Genomic DNA, 23027 nt, shown 5'->3' with positions numbered 1-23027 from the left:
GTATAAAAGTGGCAGTCTGGTTCCCGCACACAGGTCATTCTGTGACAGCATTATGGCCAAAAGGTCTTTAGTTCATCCATCCACAAAAAGAAAGCGCTTTGAGGTGTGTCCACGCAGCAGAGACGTGGAGTTCAGATGGGACTGCACAAACTGGAAGAACATCTGCACTGCTCATACTGTCAACATCTGCCAGATGTGCATCGACTTTAGTTCATGATATAAAGTACCATTATCAGTGTTTTGCACTCTGCTTGTTCTTTCACATGTTTATTAGCCATGTGATTTATAAAAAAAGTTGTTCTGTGTACCCTTCACTCCTGTTCATTACAGTTTATTGGTGCTGTTGTTTTGTATTATATTGGTTTATTTACTTTTAAAATTCATCTTGTTCTAAAATCTCTTGTTCTAAAAAAATAAATAGTTGTTGATAAATAATTTTCTGAAATAAATAGTGTGTGATTACAATCATGTCATAGTGGTGACTTGTAATGTTTTTTTCAAATGTATAATAATTTGCAAAAGCAGATAATTCAAAATATATTAGAAAACAACAACAAATTCTAACTCTGACAAAACTACAGATTTTTTATGTATTTCAAAATGTTTAAATAAATATTCACAAAATATATATCATAAAGTTGTGAGGAGAAGTTGAAGCATCAAGAAAAATGAAGTGAAAATGAATGAGTCTCTATAGCACTCTAGTGGATACATGTGGCCATTGCACTTTAATTCCTAACCCATAAGAAATAAAGTTTTTTGACTAACCTTTAGATGGCAGTATTCTATCCCTAACACATAGAGCAATGTCCAGAAACTATTTAGATTTAATTAAGATCATCATTTAAGTGATTTTTTCTTTAAAAAATCATTTTTCATGAGCCAATTTATGGCCTAGTTATGTAATTGTGCAGTAAATAGGTAAAAAACTTCAAAATTTCCACAAAAACACAGCATAAATGTATAGTTGAGAAGTAAAAAAAAAAATGATATATAGTTTTCCATATAAAAAAATGTATATTTCCTTATGCAATCGCTTTTTAAAAGTTTGGGGTCAAAATGACCCCAAAGACCTTAAGTGTTGTCCTTTTTTTGGAATGATTAAAGGTTAATGCCGCCATCCTATTATGACAATTAATAGCATTTGTAAAAAAAAATTTTTTTGGGGGGGGTGGGGGTATTTGCTTTAAAATGAAAAAGTAGGCTGGGGATTTGGATCTGTCCTTCAGTTGCTTTTGAGATGTGGGTGTAAATGTAAAAAACAACACACATTAACATTATCACAATAAGATCTATAAATTGCATTTAAAAAAACATTTACGCCGACTTAGATGTAATACAAAAAAAAGACACATTTTCATTTGGTAAGCAAATAAATGCAATAAAAAAGACTAATTGTATTAGAGCATTTAATATTACAATGACATCAAAGCTTTCAGTTGTGAATATTCTAAAGGATAATTCACACTGCACCAATAAACACCAGCAGTTACCAGATTACATGAGTTTGTTAGAAAATACCTTACGGTCCAGACATTCCTGACCTGACAAATACTGACTGAATGTTCACTCGGTAAAAACACCGACCACTGGCAACAGACGACAAGGCCTACACGCTGATCTGAAGTCCATCCATCAAACATGTTTGTTGGCTTCAAGTTGGTGTCTGTCGATGCAGTGTGACCTAACCCTAAATCAGTGGGAGATTTTTTACTTTATTTTTATTTTTTTTTAAAGCCAAATTCAGTATTCAAGTAAATCAGTATTGCATCAAAATTTCACCAGATTTATTTAAACTTAAAACCGAACATGTCAAAATTTAATCAAAGCAGATCAAATACCATAAAACCCTTTTATTTAATAAGCAGCTGATAATACAAATAAATTAGGTTGGGCTCAACAAATCTAATGAACACAAATTAGAGTCTATATATTTCTTCTCAAGTTGAGGCTGTGTGTCCTCTAAGGCTCACTGAACCAAAAAGAAAAAAGCTGTATGGCACAAATAAACCTGACTTTAGAAGTGTATGCATTTCCAGGTTAGATACCCCTCCACAGTGCAACATGACTGAAGGACTCCTAAAAGGATCTGGCATGTTTAGGTCCATCAGGCTATCTTGAAAAAGCCTTTTTCTGTAGCTGAACAATTTCTATGGCAACAAAAGATTGAATATCATATCGTATAGGGTGGGGGAATCTTACAATACACACTTCTCTCTTAAATCGTAGTTACTACATCTTTTTTATGTTGGTCTTTAGTGATAATGTCATGATGGCATATGTTGCAGTTTTCTTGAATGTAAATCTCTCATATGGCTTTCTGTAGAAGACCACACTGATCACCAGGCATTCTCATCTTCCCAGTTGAGGTCATCGCCCCATCCTTCTGCCTCAGTCTGTGAAAGCAACACAAAAGTTAATTGCATCAGTTCGTCATCATACTGTAGTTTAAATAATTGAAATAGATGTCGATAGCTAAACTTACCTCAGTCAAGTCAGCTGCAGCAAACTTGGTGGTGAGGCTCAGTGTATCTATTGATGGGTCTGATGTTGTGTGTCCCGTGTTGGGTTCTCTGACTGAGCTCTCCACAGGGAGCAGAAGAGATGAGGAAGACAGCTTTATATCTGGGACCATGTCTGCAAAGAAGTCTAGCTCTGGATCTGGCTCTGGCTTCTTCTTCACTGCAATTGTGAACTCCTCACCAAGACATCCAGCTTCAGAGCTTTTGATTGTGCTTTTTGGCTTGGGCTCTAATGCTAAACTTGTGTTGCTGGGTTTGAGGGTGTCAGTTGTCTGGTTCCAACCGGTGTCCCATAATGAGGTATGGTTATGATCTGGATTGCTTCTGACGCTAGAGTTCAGTTTGAGTGCTTTTGACTGCCTTGGAGGTCCGGCACTAGATTCAAACAGAGATATTGCAGTGCTTTTTGTTGATGTCTTAGGTACAGAGACTGGTAAAGGAGTCAAGTGTGACCTGTCTGAGGTCACTTCTGAGTCCTCAAAATCATCCCAGGGTTCCTCACTTTCATCTTCATTGTCAGCTGATAAAGCGGAGTTGCTCTGACTAGGGATGCCTGCTGACCGAATGTTAATTTGGACTGACTGGGTCTTGTCCTTTTCTGCCTCCTCTGTGTCACTCCAGTTAGGCCAATCTTCATCGGATCTCACCGTGCTGTTAGTTTTCGTGTTGTCAGCAGATTTTGTGCCCATTCTGCACCCATTCATTTTGCTGCTAAATGCTAGAGAGATCACTTAATTCACAAGGGTTGTCATTTCAAACACCAAGTAGGTTCAAGATAACTTCAGCCTTTCTTTTCAAATAATTGCTTGACAATAAGCAGTTCAGAAATGTTACCTCTTTAAGTATCAGTTGTGGCATACCTGCTCTCTCTGATGTGGTGTGCTGGGCAGTGGTCTTTTCAGTTGCTTTGAAGGAATACATATTGTCTAAAACCATTTTTTTGTCCTCTGAGCTCTTAGGGGACAGATTCAGGACCTTTGGTGGTTGTGAGATGTGGGGATGTGAGGGGCCAACAATATGCACGGGTGATGCTGCGGAGGAAAAGAGGTTTGGGATCAGTAAGATAATGGTTGGTGTTAATGGTAATTAGAAAAAAAATTGTGAAATATTTTTTTATAAGTAATTTTGTGAAATATTATTACAATTAAAAATTACGGTTTTCTATTTTAATGTATTTTAAAATGTAATTTATTCCTGTGATACCAAGGCTGAATTTTTAGCAGCTATTACTCCAGTCTTCAGTGTCACATGATTCTTCAGAAATCACTCTAATAAGCTGATTTGATGCTCAAGAAAATGTCTTATTATCAAATGCTGAAAACAGTTTTGCTGCTTAATATTTTTGTGAAACTTATATATATATATTTTTTTTATGAATAGAAAGTTCAAAGAACAGCATTTAATTTAAACAGAATCTAAATATTATAAATGTCTTCACATAAGTAGATGATTTATAAACTGAAATACTTATTTGAGTTTAATCAAGTTCAAGTTCAGTTTATTTATAAAGCACAAATAAAAACGGCCACAGGCCGACCAAAGTGCTGTACAAGTTAGGAAAAATAAAAGGTTAAGTACTCTAAAGTCAGCAAGAGAGTTTAAAACAGAACACTTATAAAGTACACAAATAGTAGCAAACAATTTATGATAGAACACTCTTATAAGTTAAAAGCAACTGAGAATAGATTTGTTAGAGATTTGTTAGAATAGATAAGAGTTTTGAGACATGATTTGAACTCAGACAAAGTGTAGGCAGATCTAATATGGAGTGGGAACTTATTCCACAGTGTTGGGCCGGCCACTTCAAAGGCTCGGTTACCCCTCGATTTTAGCTGGGTTGTGGGAATCTGAAGGAGGAGCTTATCTTTGGATCTAAGGCCTCTAGTGGGAAGGTAGGGATGGAGTAGATCGGACAAATAAGAAGGTGCTAAATGATTTAATGATTTAAAAACCAGTAGTAAAATTTTGAAATCAATTCTAAAATTAATCGGAGGCCAGTGAAGGGATCTTAGGAGGGGGGTGGCATGATCAAATTTCCTCTTTCCCTTCAGAAATCTCGTCGCTGCGTTTTGAACGACCTGTAGGCTTGACGCTTGGGACTTAGATATACCAAAGTATAGGGAATTGCAATAGTCCAGGCGAGAGGTAATAAGAGCATGGATAGCAGTCTCCATGGAGCGCTTAGGGAGAAAAGATTAGATTTTTGTTAAAGAGCGAAGAGAGAAGAAGCTGGACCCAATGACTGTGCTTATCTGCTTGTCAAATTTGAGGCACCTATCTATCATCACACCTAGATTCCTTGGGGAGAGATGAACTGATTTAGAGATTCAAGGTCAGGGTGATTACTTAGCCTGGAGTCTGAGAAGTTAAAAACAATGACTTCTGTTTTGTCTGAGTTCAGAAAAAGAAAATTATTGGCAAGCCAAGCTTTCACATCCTCAAGACATGCTGTAAAGTTGCCTAGAGAACTGTTATTTTTCCTAGACACGGGCATATCGATTTGCATATCGTCTGCATAGCAGTGGAATGAGACATTATGTGTCCTGAGAATGGAACCCAAAGGGAGAAGATAAAGAGAAAAAAGGATGGGAGCTAAAACAGAGCCTTGTGGCACACCACAGGAAAGATTACTAGGAGAAGAAGATAAATTTCCTATTTTTACTTGAAAAAATCTATTGGTAAGAAAAGATTTAAACCATCTTAAAACAGCCCCCCCTAACCCAACGCAGTGTTCCAGCCGAGGGATAAGAATTGAGTGATCGACGGTGTCAAAAGCAGAGGATAGGTCTAACATTATTAAAATGACAGAGTCCCCCGAATCTGTAGCCATATAAATATCATTGAGAACTTTTACAAGAGCGGTTTCTGTGCTGTGCAGTGATTTAAACCCAGACTGGAACTTCTCAAGAACCTGATTATCAGTCAGGATGGTCTGGAGCTGTAAAAACAATTTTTTTTCCAGTATCTTAGAAATAAATGGCAAAATGGAAATCGGACGAACATTTAATCAGTCCAAATGTTTTAAAATGTTTATATTATATACATTAGTATATATTTATTTTCTTTCCCTAAAAGAGGAACTGAATGCACTAATAGAAAGGAAATATCTATGACATATAAAGTGTTGCAGCAGCGTCCTCCAGTGGCCTCAAAGCAATATTAGTACCATCCATATGTTTCATACTTCATATCTTAGTTTCATTTTTAAATACATTAGCCATTAAGAAGACCTTTACTGCTAAATCTGGCTGAAGGATATTTGATATTTACTTTATCTTATTCCAACCAGTCTTGAGAGATTGAAAAAAAAAAAAAAAAAAAAAAAAAAACAGTAAAACAACATTTACATTCAATATAGGTAAATATAATAACTATAATAACTTCAGCATTATAAATGTTTATAATGGGACAAATACATATCAGATAAATCAAAACAGAAATGAATTGGGGTGATTAACCTGTTTAGTAAAATAAGCAGGGAATTAGACTAAACTCCCTCTCATTATAAAAGTGCATCAACAGACGTGTCTTACTCTCTGGGGTGACCTCTGTGGACTTGGTGAAGTTTGGCGTAGTCCGTTTAAAGACTTTAGTCCTCTCCCCACCAACAACCACTTGGGCACCCAGCAACGGGACAAGCACAGCCAAACTCTGTAGTGTCATAGCGACAAGTGAGTCATTCGTATCTCTCATTCCCAGCAAAACCTGAGAGATAAAGTGAGGGAAATAACTGAAACAATCCCAGTATCAACTTAAAAACATCCTGAATTACTCATTTTTCGAAAGAATTCAGTATCATTAAGCTATTGATACAAACACATACATTTTCACAGTACCTGAGGAAGAATCAGATTTTTCAGTTCTTCGTGAGGAAAGAACTCAGCATAGATGTGAATGTGGGAGAGAAGCACAATCCTGACGTGCTCCTCATTCACCTTATAGAGCTTAAGGAGCTGAGGAACCACGTATCTCCGATACAAAGACAAAGACAGAAGACACTCCTCACCGGTGCTCACACTCGAGTCTGTAGAAAACAGACGTCAACTTCATAACTAAGACTAATGCTACTAAACAAGTGTACAAAAAGCATCTCCTAAAGGTTTCCTGACTGATTCTACCTTGCTTAGGCCGTAAGAGGTGAGGAAGAAAGCTTTTGACAGCCATGGGCTCAGCAAACACCAAAGAATTGAGCAATTTAGGAGCCAGGCGTGTAGCTATTAACTCCTCTGGGAGGTTCTGAACCCGGTCCAAGAGAAACCTGCAGAAACACACTTCGTTATCCAAGCACAACACTTCACCCTTCTAGAGTAATAAAATCATGCCTTTGAAAGGGAAGCTTACTTGAAGAATTCATTCTTCTCCTCCTCATTTTTCAGGGTCAAACTCTTCATAAAATTCATGATATCTAAGAAGTCATTTCTATAAGAATTAAATATGGCAACGTTTAGTTATTTAAATCATTTAATTATCATATAATAATCCTACGTCAATACAGGCGAAATTAACATTTAAATGGATTCAAAAGACCTCAATTGATCAGAATTGAATCAGAGCGAACCTGAAGAACTTGTGAGTCAGCAAACTGCTGAGAGATGGGCGAGACATGGGGTCAGGGGTCAAGAGGCTGGCCTGCAGCATGTTCTTTAGACTCTCCAACAAATTATCTGAGACTGAGACCGAAAGTATGTTTGGGTGGACGAGCAAATTGAGGTTACAAAAATGGGGAACAGACATGGAAAGATAAATAAAAACATGCATGAAAGAGGGAATGGAAAAACACCACAATTTAGTGAATGAGACTAAAAGAGAAAAAAAAGAGCACAAAAACAACAGAGCATGTTTTCAGTGTGGCCCTGCTCCAAAAAACATAAAACATAAAAGCCAAAAGGTTGCATCACCATTACAGTGCTCCTGTCGATCATTTTGTTCATTGAACATTAAGTCATCATAACCTGCCCTGAATTAAAAACTTGTACCCCGCATGTAAAATAGTTTTGTCAGTCCATTAACAATTATGTCACAATGTCTATACAGTAAAGGCTTAGAAACTGCCACAGCAGGATGAACCTTAGACATGCTCAGCCTGCTTTACATGCGTCTGTTGAATTAAGAGTGTTACTAACCATGTCCGGTCAGAAGTGGAAGAAGTGCCTTCACCATTACCCCGAATGAAAAAGCGTCTCGGGAGTGGGCGTGATTGTCGGGAAGAGTTCTGAATCCTTCAAGCTACAAATAGATTATTAAAAAAACATTATTATATTGCTGAGTCACAACAATCAGGACTGTTGTCAGATTTTAATTTGTCCCAGGCCTTGTAAATTCTGGGAACAAATCAGAATAGGATTACATATTCTACCATTCAAATATTTGGGGTTGGAAGGATTTTTAAAATGATTTTGAAAGAAGTCTGCTCACCAGGGCTGCATTTATTTTAAACGCAGTAAAAAACGTGATATTGTGAAATATTATTACAATTTAAAAACAGCTGTTTTCTATTTTAATATTTTAGAAAATGGAATTTATTCCTACAACGGCAAAGCTGAATTTTTATTCTAATATGTTGATTTGGTGTATAAGTATTATTATTATTGTATTATTCTATATACAGTTTTTTTGGTTGTAAATTTGTTTTTCTCTGATACTTCGATAAGTAGAAAATTTAAAAGAATAGCATTTACTTGAAATAGAAATCTTTGTAACATAACTATATTACTGTCAATACATCCTTGCATAGTCAAAGTTTTTATTTCTTTATAATATAAATACAAATATGGTCCCAACCTTCTCCTCAGGAGGAATGGCACTATTTTCCCTAACATTCTGGATACTTCTGAGAAACTGGGGAGGAAGTCACACATAGAAAGAGTTACAGTACTGCCTATATTTGTTATTAAAGGTATTTAACCAATTGTAACAGAACCATGCCATTAAATTTCATTTAATTTCCCTTAATCTTTTGAAACAAGAACTTAAGTAGTTACGGATGTCACCTCTGGTGTTGCCTCTGAAAACTTGCAGACAGTTTCCATCCCCCCGAGTTTCCAATGGCCATCTTCACTGACAAACACTGAGGATATGCACACACTGTTGTGACTTGATTTACCCTAAGAGATGAGAGAAAGAGAAATTATTTAGTTAAAGTGTCTAAATAAAAAAAAAAACGTAATAAATATTTTAAAAATAATAAATAAAACAACAATAAAATGCATCTTACCCTGTCATGCAGAAAGACTAGTGCTTGCAACAGGTCATAGAGGCCTGCACAGATCTCCTCTGGAGTAAGATTGTCTAGTAGACGTTTTAATGGTTGAACTGGTTCTGTCACTAAATGTATGCCTCCATCCTGCACTGAGCATGACAGGAAGTGAAGAAGACATGGATGCCTTAATGTCTTCAGATGCTGTAAAGGAAGATGTATTAATCGGGTACATTTATTAGACTGAAATAGCTAAGAGATTTAGAGATTTATGTTACACTTGTTGTATATATATGTATGTATATAAATATATATATATATATATATATAATTTGTATTACGTGACTACTATTATTCTAAGATGTGGAAAAAATTAATTATAAAGAATGTGCGAGTAAGGTGTCCAAACTTTTGACAGATAATGTATGTCATTGGTGAGGTTACATAGCAGCTGTTTACATTTACCTTGGCAGCTTTACTGACTTTATCCTCATTGTCTTGCTTATGCACAAAAACCGAGGCAGACTTGCCATCCCGGAGGAGGGCAGAGTACATGGTAAGACCAGACGGCAGTGTCAGCAACGGCTCTTCCAGCACACAGCTTGGCAGCGCACTGCTCTCAGCACCCATCCTTACACTGAGGTGGTATCGTCTGCCTATCACGCTGTCCTTGAAAAAAATTAATGAATACCTGTACTACAAAGAACGTGCACATAAATACATCCTTGATATGTATGGCGATAATAACAGATTTGCTTATAACAAACAGATTTTGGCTTCAGAGGCTTTTAATTGATATACTGGAGTAGTGTGATGACAGACTGTCAAAATCAAGGCAATACAATAACCTTTTATTTTTGGGTAACTGAGTATTCATGGACATGCAATAATAAACAGCATGCGAGATGTCAAAAGGCAGCAGAATGTTGGTTACAATATGTATTCAACGCTCTAACCTGGTTTTTGAGGACAATCTGAAAATAATATCCAGACTAAGTTATCACAGTGTTGACTGGCATATGGTTACAATGACATTCATCTTTTTCAGTCAACGTGTCATTTTAGGGATTCTGGGCAGAGCATATTTATACAGTATCAAGAATCACACTGGACAAGCTTTTAACGTCATAGACTGATTTGATTCGCTTGTTAACTGTTACTCTGTATTTAGGAAAGGTGTTTTTTTAGTGTTCTGATCTATTCCTTGCAGGACATCTGTACCTGTATGCCTGTGTCACCTCGCAGGAAGCGAATTGCCTAAGAAAACCTAAGTTTTCCTATCCAGCAGACACCATTATTGCAACAACAACAAAAATAGCAGCGTCTGCTTTCCGTTAACTTCGACCAAGTCTCTGAGCTGGAAAAAACACTTCAAATCCATGGGCTCTCCAACAAATCAGTCGATTTGCCAGACTGCATCGACTACGGAACGACGCACAACTTCCTGTTCGCAAACGATAAACACCGGTTCTTCCTGTTATAGATTTGGACGAAACCATCTTGTTGTACAGGGGTAGCGCTTAAAAAGGGAATACATCTTTCAAGGCTGTCATTTAGCTCAGCATTTTACTCAATTGGATTCATTTCTAAACAAGTTTTTGTTCCAGGCGCTTGCATATGAAGGTGTTTAAAGTCCACTGTATAGGTTTAGTTGACTCGTATCCACCGAAATATTGTCAGTGGTTTTCCCGTCGGTGGTGTGGTGGTTGGTTGACCAAACTGTAAAAGAGCTATTTCTTGGTGTTTTTTATTGAACTACTTATAAACGTATTTATAAGTGGTAGTAGTAGAAGTAATAGTACTATATTATTATTATTATTATCATTATTATTATTATTTTTATTATGCTAAAACTGGTCTGGAAGATAAGTTAAGAAAAAAATGAGTAATAAAATAAAAGTATGCGTGCAATATAAACAACACGATATATATATATATAGACACACACACACACATAGGAAAATATTTAAATGTAAGGAGAAATAATGTTAATTAATAACTGCAAACAATAACGTTCCATTTGTTAATTTATGCATTTAGCAGATGCTTTTTATCCAAAGCGACTTACAGTGCCTTCAGTATAACAGTTTTTACCTAACACGTGTTCCCTGGCTGGGAATCGAACTCACAACCTTGTGCCACAAACGCAATGCGCTACCACTTGAGCCACAGGAACATAAATAAATTAATGTTTATTTATTCATTAATGTTTATTTAATTAATACATTAATGTTTTAACTAACATGAACAAACAATACACATTTATTACAGTATTTATTAATCTTTGTTAATGATGAAAATACAGTTTATTGTTAGTTCATGTTAATTCACAGTGCATTAATGTTAACAAGTACAACTTTTGATTTTAATAATGCATTAGTAAATGCAGAAGTTAACATTAACTAGAAATAATAAATGCTGTAGAAATATTGTTCATGCTTAGTTCATGTTAACTAGTTAATGTTAACTAATAAACCTTATTGTAAAGTATTACCCTTCAAACTTAATAACTAGTCTCTAAGAGTCGTCAAATGTTTTGTTATTCATTCTGCCATTTAAAAAATTTTCTGGTTAATTTCTGTTTTGATATTTATTGCCAGACAGATCCGGACCAGCAAAGGGTAAAAAGTACACTCCAATCTTTCTCACCTGTTTATAACGTCATATTTTTAAGTCTAACCTTTTTCCCCCATCTGGAACATTTTAATGGGAATAGTCTGTGATGTCACCCAGCGAACTTTGTAAATGTTTTCTTCTTCAGGAGGGGTCTTCAAGTCTGTTTGTCCATGTGGATCACCGCACCCTTGAAAAACGAGACGATTACTAATTCATCACTGACTGTACAATTGGACAGACAGGGGAAAACCAACGCACCCTGTCTCTATATAAACGTGAAGATCAATGCAGTTGAAGAAACAGGCTCTCTTAGGTGATTCCAACATTGAGCAGCCGAGATGGCTACATATCTGTCCTTAGTGCTGCTGTTTTTATATGCCTCCACAAGCTCTTCAGATCAAAGTAAGTCAGGGTATCTATCTACTCTGCCAGTCAAATGTTTGAAATAAAGTTTATTTTGTTTTTGTTTTGTATAACATCATTACAAAAAAAAAACGTAATTATTAAAAATTTTGACTCTATCTATCTATCTATATGATGCGGGGAGCCTTTTTGTAGAGACAATCTTTGTCATTGCGATATTAATAGTGCTGCACTGATTATGAGAGCATGTGCTTGACTGTAAACTATAAAGAGTATGTGTGTGTAGAAGCTAATCAAACTGCAGCATATCTGAATCAAATAATATTTAAATAGATTGGTTGTAAATAGATTTGCAACAAATGATACTAATTGTATATTATTTGCAAAATGACTGATTACAAAAATATATAAACTGCATACATATTACTATACAGAAATATAAAACATTAGGGGTTGGGAAGATTTAAAGTTTTCAAAGTCACTAATGCTCACCATGGCTGCATGCATTTGCATGTATTTGATGTATCTGATCAAAAATACAGTAAATGCTTTAACATTATGAAATACTATTACAATTTAAAATCACTGTTTTCTTTTTTAATAAATGTAACATTTAAATTTTTTTGATTTATTCCTGTGATGGCAAAGCTAAATTTTCAACAGCCATTACTTTAGTCTTCAATGTTGATTTGTTGATTCAACCCTGAATCAACATACAGAACTAACAAATATTGCTACAAGTGTGATTGCATCATATAATAATTGCTGTTAATAATGTTCATCGTCTGGTTGACTACGTCTTGTAAACATTTTTCTGAAAAATCCAGTCATATGCACACAAACTGACAGTCACCACTTATAAGCTACAACTAAATATTGTAGAAACTTAATTTTCTGTAAAGTTGCTTTGTAATGATTTGTATCGTAAAAAGCGCTTTACAAATAAACTTGAATTGAATTCAGTGTGACATTATACTTCAGAAATCATTCTAATATGCTAATATTTACTGTATATATATCGTAATATTTCATGCTCAAGAAACATTTCTTACTATTATCATGTTTTTGCTGCTTAGTAGTCCTTTCTTTCTTTCTTTTTTTTCAAAATTCTCCAATGACTAAAGTTCAAAAGAACGGTATTTATAATTGTAACCTCTTAAATCTTTACTCTCACTTTTAATCAATTTAATTAATCTTTGGAGAATAAAAGTATTAGTTTCTTTAAAAATATATCTTACTGACCCCATACATTTGAATGGTAATATATATTTATTAATTCAAATAATTAACAACAGAAATTTGGAATTACAGATGCATCCATCCATTTGTTTAACACTGTAAAGCTGTGCTATATAAATAAAGGTGACTTGACTTGCATGCTTCTAATTTTGCCATGATTTTACTCTTATATCTCTGTGACTGTCACAGATACTACCTTAAAACCAAGAAACACTGCCACCACAGCTCAAAGGACCGATAACTTATGCCTAAACATAAAGAAAAAGTCTACAGGTATAAGTACTTTAGCTTTGTCACAAATAATTAACAAATACAAGTGTATTGATCTTTTGCTTCATGCAACTGTTGATTTTGTAGTAACAGTATTCTTAAAGTTTAGTTGTGAGGTCTTTTTTTGGTAGAAACCTCCAAAGAGGAGATGAAAAATGATGAAGGGATTGGAGATGAGTGTTTCTGTCACGCCTTACGCTGCTGGAAGGAACACGGAGCCGAGGGATAAACGAAACAAGGATTTATTAAATCAAACATAGGCAAGGTGAGTAGCAAATAACAGGTGGCAAGTGGCAAGTGGCAAGTAACAGGTAACAAGTGGACAAGTAGACAAGTTGACAAGTAACAAGTAGACGAGTAGACCCGACAAAACAGAACTGAAAGGACAAGGCTTTTGTACAAGGGATAATTGGGAAAACACAGGTGGATGGCATGACTTAATTAACCGGGACATGGAACACATGGGGAAATAGAATAGACACACCTGGGAACTAATCAAACCGAACACGGAAGACAGAAACTGGGTCACAGGGGCAAAAACACACAAAATGAGTCCAGGTATGTGACAGTACTCCCCCCCTCCCGGTAGGTGCGTCCTCGCACCGTAGAAACAACAAAGGGAGGCGTGGGTGGGAACTTGGGAGGAGGTTCCGGTGGAGGACAGCCTCCCAGGAGGGGGCCAGCAGACAGGGACTACAGAGGAAGGAGCCAGGCAGGAGATGACGGAGGGAGGAGCCAGGGAGGAGACAGGAAGGATCTGAAGCAGGAGGTACCCAGCAGGGCCCAGGCCACAGCCATAACGGCCCAAGGTGGGGCCGACGGTGGAAGGAGCCATGGAGGAGGAATGGTCACCGACTCCAGGGACTCGACCCACGGCAACGGAGCAAGTGGAGGAGGAGCCCGAGGCGGAGACGGAGAGCCGAAGAGCCAGGGTGACGGGGAGGAGCCGGAGGTCCTAGGCGGAACTGATGGCTCTGGCGACTGACGCGGCGATGTGGATCCGGAAGGCCGCGGTGAGGCCAGAGTGACCGAGGACTGAGGTGTAGCCGAGGGGATGAATTTTGGAGGAGCAGGCATTGGAGTAAGCTCTGGGGCTGGAGCCCTTCCTGGGCTTAACGGAGGATCAGGAGCCCGTCCTGGGCTTAACGGGGGTTCAGGAGCCCGTCCTGGGCTTAACGGTGGTTCAGGAGCCCGTCCTCGGCTTAACGGGGGATCAGGAGCCCGTCCTGGGCTTAAAGGAGGATCAGGAGCCCGTCCTGGGCTTAACGGAAGATCAGGAGCCCTTCCTGGGCTTAACGGGGGTTCAGGAGCCCGTCCTGGGCTTAACGGGGATTCAGGAGCCCGTCCTGGGCTTAACGGGGGTTCAGGAGCCCGTCCTGGGCTTAAAGGAGGATCAGGAGCCCGTCCTGGGCTTAACGGAAGATCAGGAGCCCTTCCTGGGCTTAACGGAAGATCAGGAGCCCGTCCTGGGCTTAACGGAAGATCAGGAGCCCGTCCTGGGCTTAACAGAGGATCTGGCATAGGTGAATTGGAAACCCCCTCATTTTGACCCATTTGGCGCTCCACATTTTGCTCCCTCGTGGTGGGCAGTGTCGCCGGCTCTCGCACCAGGTCTGACGGGTTGCTCTCTGGCTCTCCGTCATCGGTGGGCTCGGGCTTATGCCTCGTACCGTGGGGAGATTGTAGGCTGGGCTCTGGGTCCAGAGTGGACCTGGCGAGATCCTCCATTGGGCCGACCGTGAGAGGTGACCCATTTCTCACCAGATTCCACTCTATGAATGCGGCGAAATCCTCCCGAGGACCATCTTCGGGCGACAACGCTCTGCACCTGGAGTTCAGGCTGGCGTGATAAAAGGTGCAGAGCGCGTGGTCCGGGTAGCTGGTGGCATTAGCTATCAAGAGAAACCGTCTAGTATGGTCCTCGAGAGAAAGTCCCTCCTGCTCCAGCAGGAGGAGGAGGTATTCGGGGCGATAGAGGGGATCCATGACACACTACCGAAAGAAAAAAACGGAAAACAAAACGGAGGGAAAACACGCAGTTTTTTTTTACTTTTTGGGTCGGGTCTTCTGTCACGCCTTACGCTGCTGGAAGGAACACGGAGCCGAGGGATAAACGAAACAAGGATTTATTAAATCAAACATAGGCAAGGTGAGTAGCAAATAACAGGTGGCAAGTGGCAAGTGGCAAGTAACAGGTAACAAGTGGACAAGTAGACAAGTTGACAAGTAACAAGTAGACGAGTAGACCCGACAAAACAGAACTGAAAGGACAAGGCTTTTGTACAAGGGATAATTGGGAAAACACAGGTGGATGGCATGACTTAATTAACCGGGACATGGAACACATGGGGAAATAGAATAGACACACCTGGGAACTAATCAAACCGAACACGGAAGACAGAAACTGGGTCACAGGGGCAAAAATACACAAAATGAGTCCAGGTATGTGACAGTTTCTCTTTGTCACTCATCATCTTTTATTTTTTTTCCTGTGATGGCACTTGTTGAAAAAGGAATAATAAAATAGTTTACATTGACATTTGGTTATGACATTTGAAAAAGCAGATGACTATACAGCAGACAAAAAATTGTATACTGTTTATACTCAAAATTCCACAAAAAGCAACATTTGTTCACAAAAATATATTGCTGATTGCAAAATTAAACATTTAACTTGTATTTTATCAAACTGATGTCCCAGCAAAGACGATTTTTAATGTGCATGTCGACCATAATTATAATAGTTTTGTCCTCTCCAGATGCAAGCACCATGCTCCCTGCTGATGAGAACCCAAAAGAAGGTCCATCAAGCGTAGCACCAACAGAAGGTCTGACTAGCACAGCACTAACAGAAGGTCCTGCAAGCACAGTGGCAAAAGAAGGTCCTACTAGCACAGCACCAACAGAAGGTCCTGCAAGCACAGTGCCAACACAAGGTCCTTCAGGGATAGTGCCAACAGAAGGTCGTACTAGCACAGCACCAACAGAAGTTCCTGCAAGCACAGCGCTAACAGAAGGTCCTGCAAGCACAAAAGGGCCTGCAAGCACAGTGCCAACAGAAGGTCCTACAAGCACAGCACCAACAGAAGGTCCTGCAAGCACAGTGCCAACAGAAGGTCCTACTAGCAAAGGGCCAACTAAAGGTACTTCAGGGACAATGCCAACAGAAGGTCCTACTAGCATAGCACCAACAGAAGGTCTTGCAAGCACAGCGCTAACAGAAGGTCCTGCAAGCACAGTGCCAACAGAAGGTTCTACTAGCATAGCACCAACAGAAGGTCCTGCAAGCACAGTGCTAACAGAAGGTCCTACTAGCACAGCACCAACAGAAGGTCCTTCAAGCACAGTGCCAACAGAAGGTCCTACTAGCACAGCACCAACCGAAGGTCCTTCAGGTAAAGTGCCAACAGAAGGTCGTACTAGCACAGCATCAACAGAAGGTCCTGCAAGCACAGAAGGTCCTGCAAGCACAGTGCCAACAGAAAGTCCTACTAGCATAGCACCAACAGAAGGTCCTGCAAGCACAGTGCTAACAGAAGGTCGTACTAGCACAGCATCAACAGAAGGTCCTGCAAGCACAGTGTCAACAGAAGATCCTGCAAGCACAGAAGGTCCTGCAACCACAGTGCCAACAGAAGGTCCTACTAGCATAGCACCAACAGAAGGTCCTGCAAGCACAGTGCTAACAGAAGGTCCTACTAGCATAGCACCAACAGAAGGTCCTACTATCACAGCACCAACAGAAGGTCCTGAAAGCACAGTGCTAACAGAAGGTCCTACTAGCACAGGGCCAACCAAAGGTCCTTCAGAGACAGTCCCAAATGAAGGTCCTACTAGCACAGCACCAACAAAAGGTCCTTCAGGGACAGTGTCAAATGAAGGTCCTACTAGCACAGCACCAATAGAAGGTCCTACTAGCACAGCACCAACAGAAGGTCCTTCAAGCACAGTGCCAAAAGAAGGTCCTACTAGCATAGCACCAACAGAAGGTCTTGCAAGCACAGCGCTAACAGGAGGTCCTACTAGCACAGAAGGTCCTGCAAGCACAGTGCCAACAGAAGGTTCTACTAGCATAGCACCAACAGAAGGTCCTGCAAGCACAGTGCTAACAGAAGGTCCTACTAGCACAGCACCAACAGAAGGTCCTTCAAGCACAGTGCCAACAGAAGGTCCTACTAGCACAGCACCAACCGAAGGTCCTTCAGGTAAAGTGCCAACAGAAGGTCGTACTAGCACAGCATCAACAGAAGGTCCTGCAAGCACAGAAGGTCCTGCAAGCACAGTGCCAACAGAAAGTCCTACTAGCATAGCACCAACAGAAGGTCCTGCAAGCACAGTGCTAACAGAAGGTCGTACTAGCACAGCATCAACAGAAGGTCCTGCAAGCACAGTGTCAACAGAAGATCCTGCAAGCACAGAAGGTCCTGCAACCACAGTGCCAACAGAAGGTCCTACTAGCATAGCACCAACAGAAGGTCCTGCAAGCACAGTGCTAACAGAAGGTCCTACTAGCATAGCACCAACAGAAGGTCCTACTATCACAGCACCAACAGAAGGTCCTGAAAGCACAGTGCTAACAGAAGGTCCTACTAGCACAGGGCCAACCAAAGGTCCTTCAGAGACAGTCCCAAATGAAGGTCCTACTAGCACAGCACCAACAAAAGGTCCTTCAGGGACAGTGTCAAATGAAGGTCCTACTAGCACAGCACCAATAGAAGGTCCTACTAGCACAGCACCAACAGAAGGTCCTTCAAGCACAGTGCCAAAAGAAGGTCCTACTAGCACAGCACCAACCGAAGGTCCTTCAGGTAAAGTGCCAACAGAAGGTCGTACTAGCACAGCATCAACAGAAGGTCCTGCAAGCACAGCGCCAACAGAAGATCTTGCAAGCACAGAAGGTCCTGCAAGCACAGTGCCAACAGAAGGTCCTACTAGCAAAGCACCAACAGAAGGTCCTGCAAGCACAGTGCTAACAGAAGGTCATACTAGCACAGCATCAACAGAAAGTCCTGCAAGGACAGTGTCAACAGAAGATCCTGCAAGCACAGAAAGTCCTGCAAGCACAGTGCCAACAGAAGGTCCTACTAGCATAGCACCAACAGAAGGTCCTGCAAGCACAGTGCCAACAGAAGGTCCTACTATCACAGCACCAACAGAAGGTCCTGAAAGCACAGTGCTAACAGAAGGTCCTACTAGCACAGGGCCAACCAAAGGTCCTTCAGAGACAGTGCCAAATGAAGGTCCTACTAGCACAGCACCAACAAAAGGTCCTTCAGGGACAGTGTCAAATGAAGGTCCTACTAGCACAGCACCAATAGAAGGTCCTACAAGCACAGTGCCAACAGAAGGTCCTGCAAGCACAGTGCCAACAGAAGGTCCTACTAGCACGGTGCCAAAAGAAGGTCCTACTAGCACAGCGCCAACAGAAGGTCCTACTAGTACAGTACCAACAGAAGGTTCTGCAAGCATAGTGCTAACAGAAGGTCCTGCAAGCACAGTGCCAACAGAAGGTCCTGCAAGCACAGTGCCAACAGAAGTTCCTACTAGCACATCACCAACAGAAGGTCCTGCAAGCACATTGGTAACAGAAGGTCCTACAAGCACAGTGCCAAACGAAGGTCCTACTAGCACAGCGCCAACCGAATGTCCTTCAGTGACAGTACAAAATGAAGGTCCTAGCACAGCATCAAAAGAAGATCGTACTAGCACAGTGCCAACGGAAGGCCCTACAAGCACAGCACCAACTGAAGTTCCTACTAGCACAGCACCAGCAGAGGATCCTATAAGTACAGCACCAATTGAAGGTCCTACAAGCACAGCACCAGCAGAATATTCTGTCACTGAAATGACTACCAAGGCACAGAATGAAAACCCAAAGGAACTCTCATCTGTCAAGGTCCTTAGATCTACCCCTGTTCTAAATAAGACACCATCCTCTCCTGTTCCAGTGAAACCAACAAAAAATCCTACTCGACCTAGTATGGAGAAGAATGACAAATCTGAACCAAAGGAAACTCCCAATGATCCTAGTGGCATTGCTACAATTAGACCAGCAGAAAAACCTCTTAATGCTACCTCAGACATGAATGGCAAAACAGATAGTATTAAAGATTATCAAGCTGGTAAGATTTTTTACGTTTGATATTTATTGTGGCAAATTTTGTTTGCACCAAGAGCCTTCTAGCTTCCCATTTGAAAACTGTGTTGACACATTCATGCTAGAATGATTTCAATTATGAATTTTTTTTTAAGAAAGGATAATTGTATTACTTTGTTTTTTTATTTTTTTTTTATTTCCTTTTACAGATGATTATGACACTAACCTCTGCAGTGGTCGTCCAATCAGTGGTTTGACAACTCTCAGAAATGGTACCATTGTGGTGTTCAGAGGTCAGTACCAGGTGGTACAACATACTCACTTTATAATTACACTATTTGTTTTGGTTCAAAAAGCATTTATCTTTTCCATTTTACAAAGATTAATCAATCAATTTTTCAATTCCCATCAATTTTGAAGAAAAAAAAAGTTCCAAAGTGTAGGGAACTGTGAAACCAAATGTTAAGTGTGAAAAAAATGCCACTTTTGGTTTCTTCTCTGTAGGACATTATTTTTGGACACTGGACAAACATAGAAATCCTGATCCTCCGCAGTTAATTACAAGTGTGTGGGGAATCCCATCTCCCATCGACACGGTTTACACCAGCTGCAACTGCCAGGGCAAAACCTACTTCTTCAAGGTTGATAGATAGTCATTAGGATAAAACACTTAAATTCACTACAGGCTGAGAATCACAGAAAATTAGAACAGAAGTGGTGTCAAATTAAATGCTCAGTGACAGCTGATAGGTTCCGTTTGCACCTATTTCATAGGGAAAGAACTACTGGAGGTTTGAGAATGCTGTGATGGATCCTGGCTTTCCCCAACACATCAGCACAGGCTTCGGACAGATTGGTTATATCACAGCTGCTTTACCTATACCCAAGTACAGAAGCAGAAAAGAGTCTGTAATCTTCTTCAAAAGAGGTAAGAATCAAAAGAAAAAGGTACATGTATATTCTGTAAGCACACTTTGGGTTCTTGTTTTTATTAGGTGTGTCAAGTGTTGATTTTCAAATTGATTTCTGCAGGTGGGATGGCGCAAAAGTACACATATCAGATTACTCCAAATTGTGGGACAATGACAAGAATTCCTATGCCGACAGTGAGGACCAGAGCCAGACGACAAGCTGGTAAAGAATCACAAATTTGATTAGAAATTAATGCCATTTCAAACAACGCAGAATTACATTTCTATCATGTTTAAAATGACAAAATTATAAAAATTAGACGTAAAGGGAGAAGGGAAAGTTGTGTGTAGACAAGTATATGTGCAAACGTGTAAAAGTGAAAATACCATGTAAAGTACTTCCTGGAACAGATGTTTCACCAAGACTTCAAACACGAAATTTTGTTCCATGTGAGGCCTAACAGACCAGATAAATGACCTTAAACCTTTTAACTGAAACACAGCTTCAACACAGAAACACGGATTAATTTTAGGATATTTTCTTTTCCCAGCTGCAGCTCTGGGTCAAGTGATCAAGATCTCAAAGACCTGGAGGGGATTTCCAACCATGGTGACCTCAGCCGTGTCTGTACCCTCAAGGGTGAAAGAGGGATACAAGTATTATGTATTCACTCAAAGTGAGTGTTATGTCATTCATTAAAGCTGGTACTGGATTCTGTCCCAGCACTGTTTCAGTTTACAGCTAATGAATTTCTCAACCAGGGTGGAGATTTATGTCAGAACGCAGCTAAATTTGTCATGAAGGACAACTGAAAGCCAGACTAATATATCTCTCAGCCAGTATTTTAGTATTACTTATATACTTTTATAGTACTGATTAATATTTTTCATTAGCTTTTATCTTATATATATATTGTGCTTTTTTAAGTTGCCAAGGCAATTTTTCTAATTTAAGTTATTCATCTAATATTTATATTTACTAATAATTATTTTTTTAGAGTTTGTTTATCAACTAAAACGCTCTCAATTTCTGTTCCTGTTTTTCACAGACAATTATTACAGCATCAAAATGGAAAGAGAAAGACCAATGATCCTCAAACCTGCTACAGGTCCAAAGGAAAACTCTGCAACCAGCTTCTTTAAATGCCCAGAAACCCAGAAAAACTGAGTCCTTCGTCTCTTTCCCTCATGCCGTATGTGGTAAATGTATATTTCTAGTGATGCACTTGTCTTAGGTGCAGTGCAAAACAACCTTTGATACTAATGCTGCATCTTTGGAGATGGAATTAGGGACAAACAAAGACTTCCTTTGAAACATTTTATTGCACAGATATTAAATCATTAAAATATCATTGATGGATTGCTCAGAGCATTAAACGAACAAGCAAAAATTATAATACTGTACATTGACTGAAGTCTTAAAGTAGAACAAAGGTATGGCTGTGTTCTTCTGGTGCCATTCATTCAGAATGTGTTTCTTCAGAACTGCTTCACCTTGCAAAACTTCCCCTCACACCCGTAATGCCACCTGTAGCAAGAAAGAGGTCGAATCCACTTGATTATGTTAAATCTTACTGTGTTAATACAGGTGGGTTAAAAACTAAATGTCTGAAAAAATAAAAATAAAGATATTTGCCACAGTGGAGAAAATTGTTCATATTCTTACCTCTCTTTACAAAGCCCCTTGAACCACGACCACCACTTCATTGTCTCCCAGATCCCGGTCGAACTTTAGGAGGCTGAGAGCTGCTTGTGTCTGAAAGAGATATAATGCAGAGTTTGTGAATCGATATGAGATATTGGAGGTTTGCGTCATTTTAATATGCGTGAGTGTGTTTGAACCTGCAGAACTACATGCATGTTCATGGCTTGTGGAAGGCAGACTGGCCTAAACCTGAAGGATTGGCTGGTTCCTCCGCCTCAGTCTGTGACACAGCCTCAAGTGAAGCTTTAGCACTGCAGAAATATTTATCAGACAGTTATTTTAAGAAACACACATTCTACACCTCCATTACGGAGTACCTGATCTCTCAAATTTTACTTATGTCACAACAATGGAAGTAAACTGTGATGCCAGTGTCTCATGTGGGTAGATTTAAGGGCTCATGTTTACCCGTCTCCAGCATCCATGAACATGTTGTGTCTATCCTCCACTCCACTAGGGCCTGCAGAAGCACTAAGGCCGGGTGTGGAGGTGCTCACCATGGGCACAGACTAAGAAGCAAGCTCAACTGCTTCAAATGCCATAGTCTCTGATAAAACTGTCACTGAATGTATTAGAAAAAAGATAATGAGATAACTGACTGGAAAATGGTAGAGTGAAGAGAATTAGGTATATAATCGGATACTAAAAAACTATTTTGATATAGCTTTACATCCCTCTGTGTTTGCCATTTTGAAGGAGCGATTGAATTCTCAGTAAATTAAAAATGCACAAAAAGTGGCCACTGCATAATCCTGGACTTTTCCAAGATAATTAGAAAATTATTTTTACTATTAGGATGCATGGATTTGTAAATTCCAGGAGAGACCATCTGTAGTGGGGTGGTGGGCACACTGCATCCTCCTGATTCCTCCTCATGAGCTCCAAGGAAAACAGTACTCTCATACATGCCTAAGCCTGAAGAACACACAGAAGAGTGCATTAAAAGAATAACCAACCAACATCTAACAAAAAAAGAGCAGTTAAAGAACAGTCATTAGTCTGAAAGAATATAATGTAATGTGTGCCACCTTGTGAGGGCAGCTGGCCAAGGTCTGAATGAGAGGAGCTGGTCTGCGGGAGGTCATCTGACCGAATCGGAATTGTGGTA

The 23027-nt window shown here is 39.7% G+C and overlaps 2 protein-coding genes and 1 long non-coding RNA gene across 7 annotated transcripts; 1 reads left to right on the top strand and 2 right to left on the bottom strand.

The window, feature by feature from the left end:
* Nucleotides 1-1838: 1838 nt before the first annotated feature.
* Nucleotides 1839-10182, bottom strand: LOC132092321 (protein-associating with the carboxyl-terminal domain of ezrin-like). 3 transcript variants are annotated; one of them, XM_059498497.1, is made up of 15 exons: nt 9940-10182; nt 9675-9788; nt 9184-9387; nt 8737-8922; nt 8513-8626; nt 8304-8360; nt 7646-7748; nt 7081-7192; nt 6864-6941; nt 6641-6780; nt 6359-6546; nt 6056-6227; nt 3383-3553; nt 2486-3240; nt 1839-2396 (listed from the first exon to the last, which is right to left on the bottom strand). In XM_059498497.1, the coding sequence occupies exons 3-15, from the start codon at nt 9346-9348 to the stop codon at nt 2340-2342; spliced, it is 2298 nt and encodes a 765-aa protein (XP_059354480.1). In that variant the 5' UTR covers nt 9349-9387; nt 9675-9788; nt 9940-10182; the 3' UTR covers nt 1839-2339. The 3 variants fall into 3 exon arrangements, with proteins under 3 accessions (XP_059354480.1, XP_059354479.1, XP_059354481.1); XM_059498496.1 differs by lacking the exon at nt 9675-9788; XM_059498498.1 differs by lacking the exon at nt 9675-9788 and having other exon boundaries at nt 9184-9382.
* Nucleotides 10183-18810: 8628 nt separating this feature from the next.
* Nucleotides 18811-21819, top strand: LOC132092318 (proteoglycan 4-like). Its single transcript, XM_059498495.1, has 7 exons — nt 18811-19328; nt 19513-19596; nt 19808-19944; nt 20078-20231; nt 20336-20437; nt 20766-20891; nt 21264-21819. Exons 1-7 carry the CDS (start codon nt 19052-19054, stop codon nt 21380-21382), a joined length of 999 nt encoding a protein of 332 aa, XP_059354478.1. The 5' UTR covers nt 18811-19051; the 3' UTR covers nt 21383-21819.
* On the bottom strand, nt 21563-23006 carry LOC132092320 (uncharacterized). Of its 3 annotated transcripts, none has more exons than XR_009422216.1 (5): nt 22948-23006; nt 22328-22828; nt 22057-22170; nt 21881-21970; nt 21563-21699 (listed from the first exon to the last, which is right to left on the bottom strand). It is a non-coding gene; the product is annotated as an uncharacterized LOC132092320 (long non-coding RNA). The 3 variants fall into 3 exon arrangements; XR_009422214.1 differs by having other exon boundaries at nt 21565-21702; XR_009422215.1 differs by having other exon boundaries at nt 21617-21742.
* Nucleotides 23007-23027: the final 21 nt, after the last annotated feature.

This window comes from Carassius carassius, chromosome 18 (assembly GCF_963082965.1).
Source record: "Carassius carassius chromosome 18, fCarCar2.1, whole genome shotgun sequence".
In the NCBI taxonomy this organism is placed as follows: Eukaryota; Metazoa; Chordata; class Actinopteri; order Cypriniformes; family Cyprinidae; genus Carassius; species Carassius carassius.
This window is presented reverse-complemented; position numbering and strand designations above follow the sequence as displayed.

Coding starts and splice junctions, on each gene's coding strand:
- LOC132092321 (XM_059498497.1), bottom strand. CDS start 9,348: ATGGGTGCTGAGAGCAGTGCGCTGCCAAGCTGTGTGCTGGAAGAGCCG. Junction 8,923..9,183: donor AAGTCAGTAAAGCTGCCAAG/GTAAATGTAAAC, acceptor CTTCCTTTACAG/CATCTGAAGACATTAAGGCA. Junction 8,627..8,736: donor TAGTCTTTCTGCATGACAGG/GTAAGATGCATT, acceptor CTCATCTCTTAG/GGTAAATCAAGTCACAACAG.
- LOC132092318 (XM_059498495.1), top strand. CDS start 19,052: ATGACTACCAAGGCACAGAATGAAAACCCAAAGGAACTCTCATCTGTC. Junction 20,438..20,765: donor CAGAGCCAGACGACAAGCTG/GTAAAGAATCAC, acceptor TTCTTTTCCCAG/CTGCAGCTCTGGGTCAAGTG. Junction 20,892..21,263: donor GTATTATGTATTCACTCAAA/GTGAGTGTTATG, acceptor TGTTTTTCACAG/ACAATTATTACAGCATCAAA.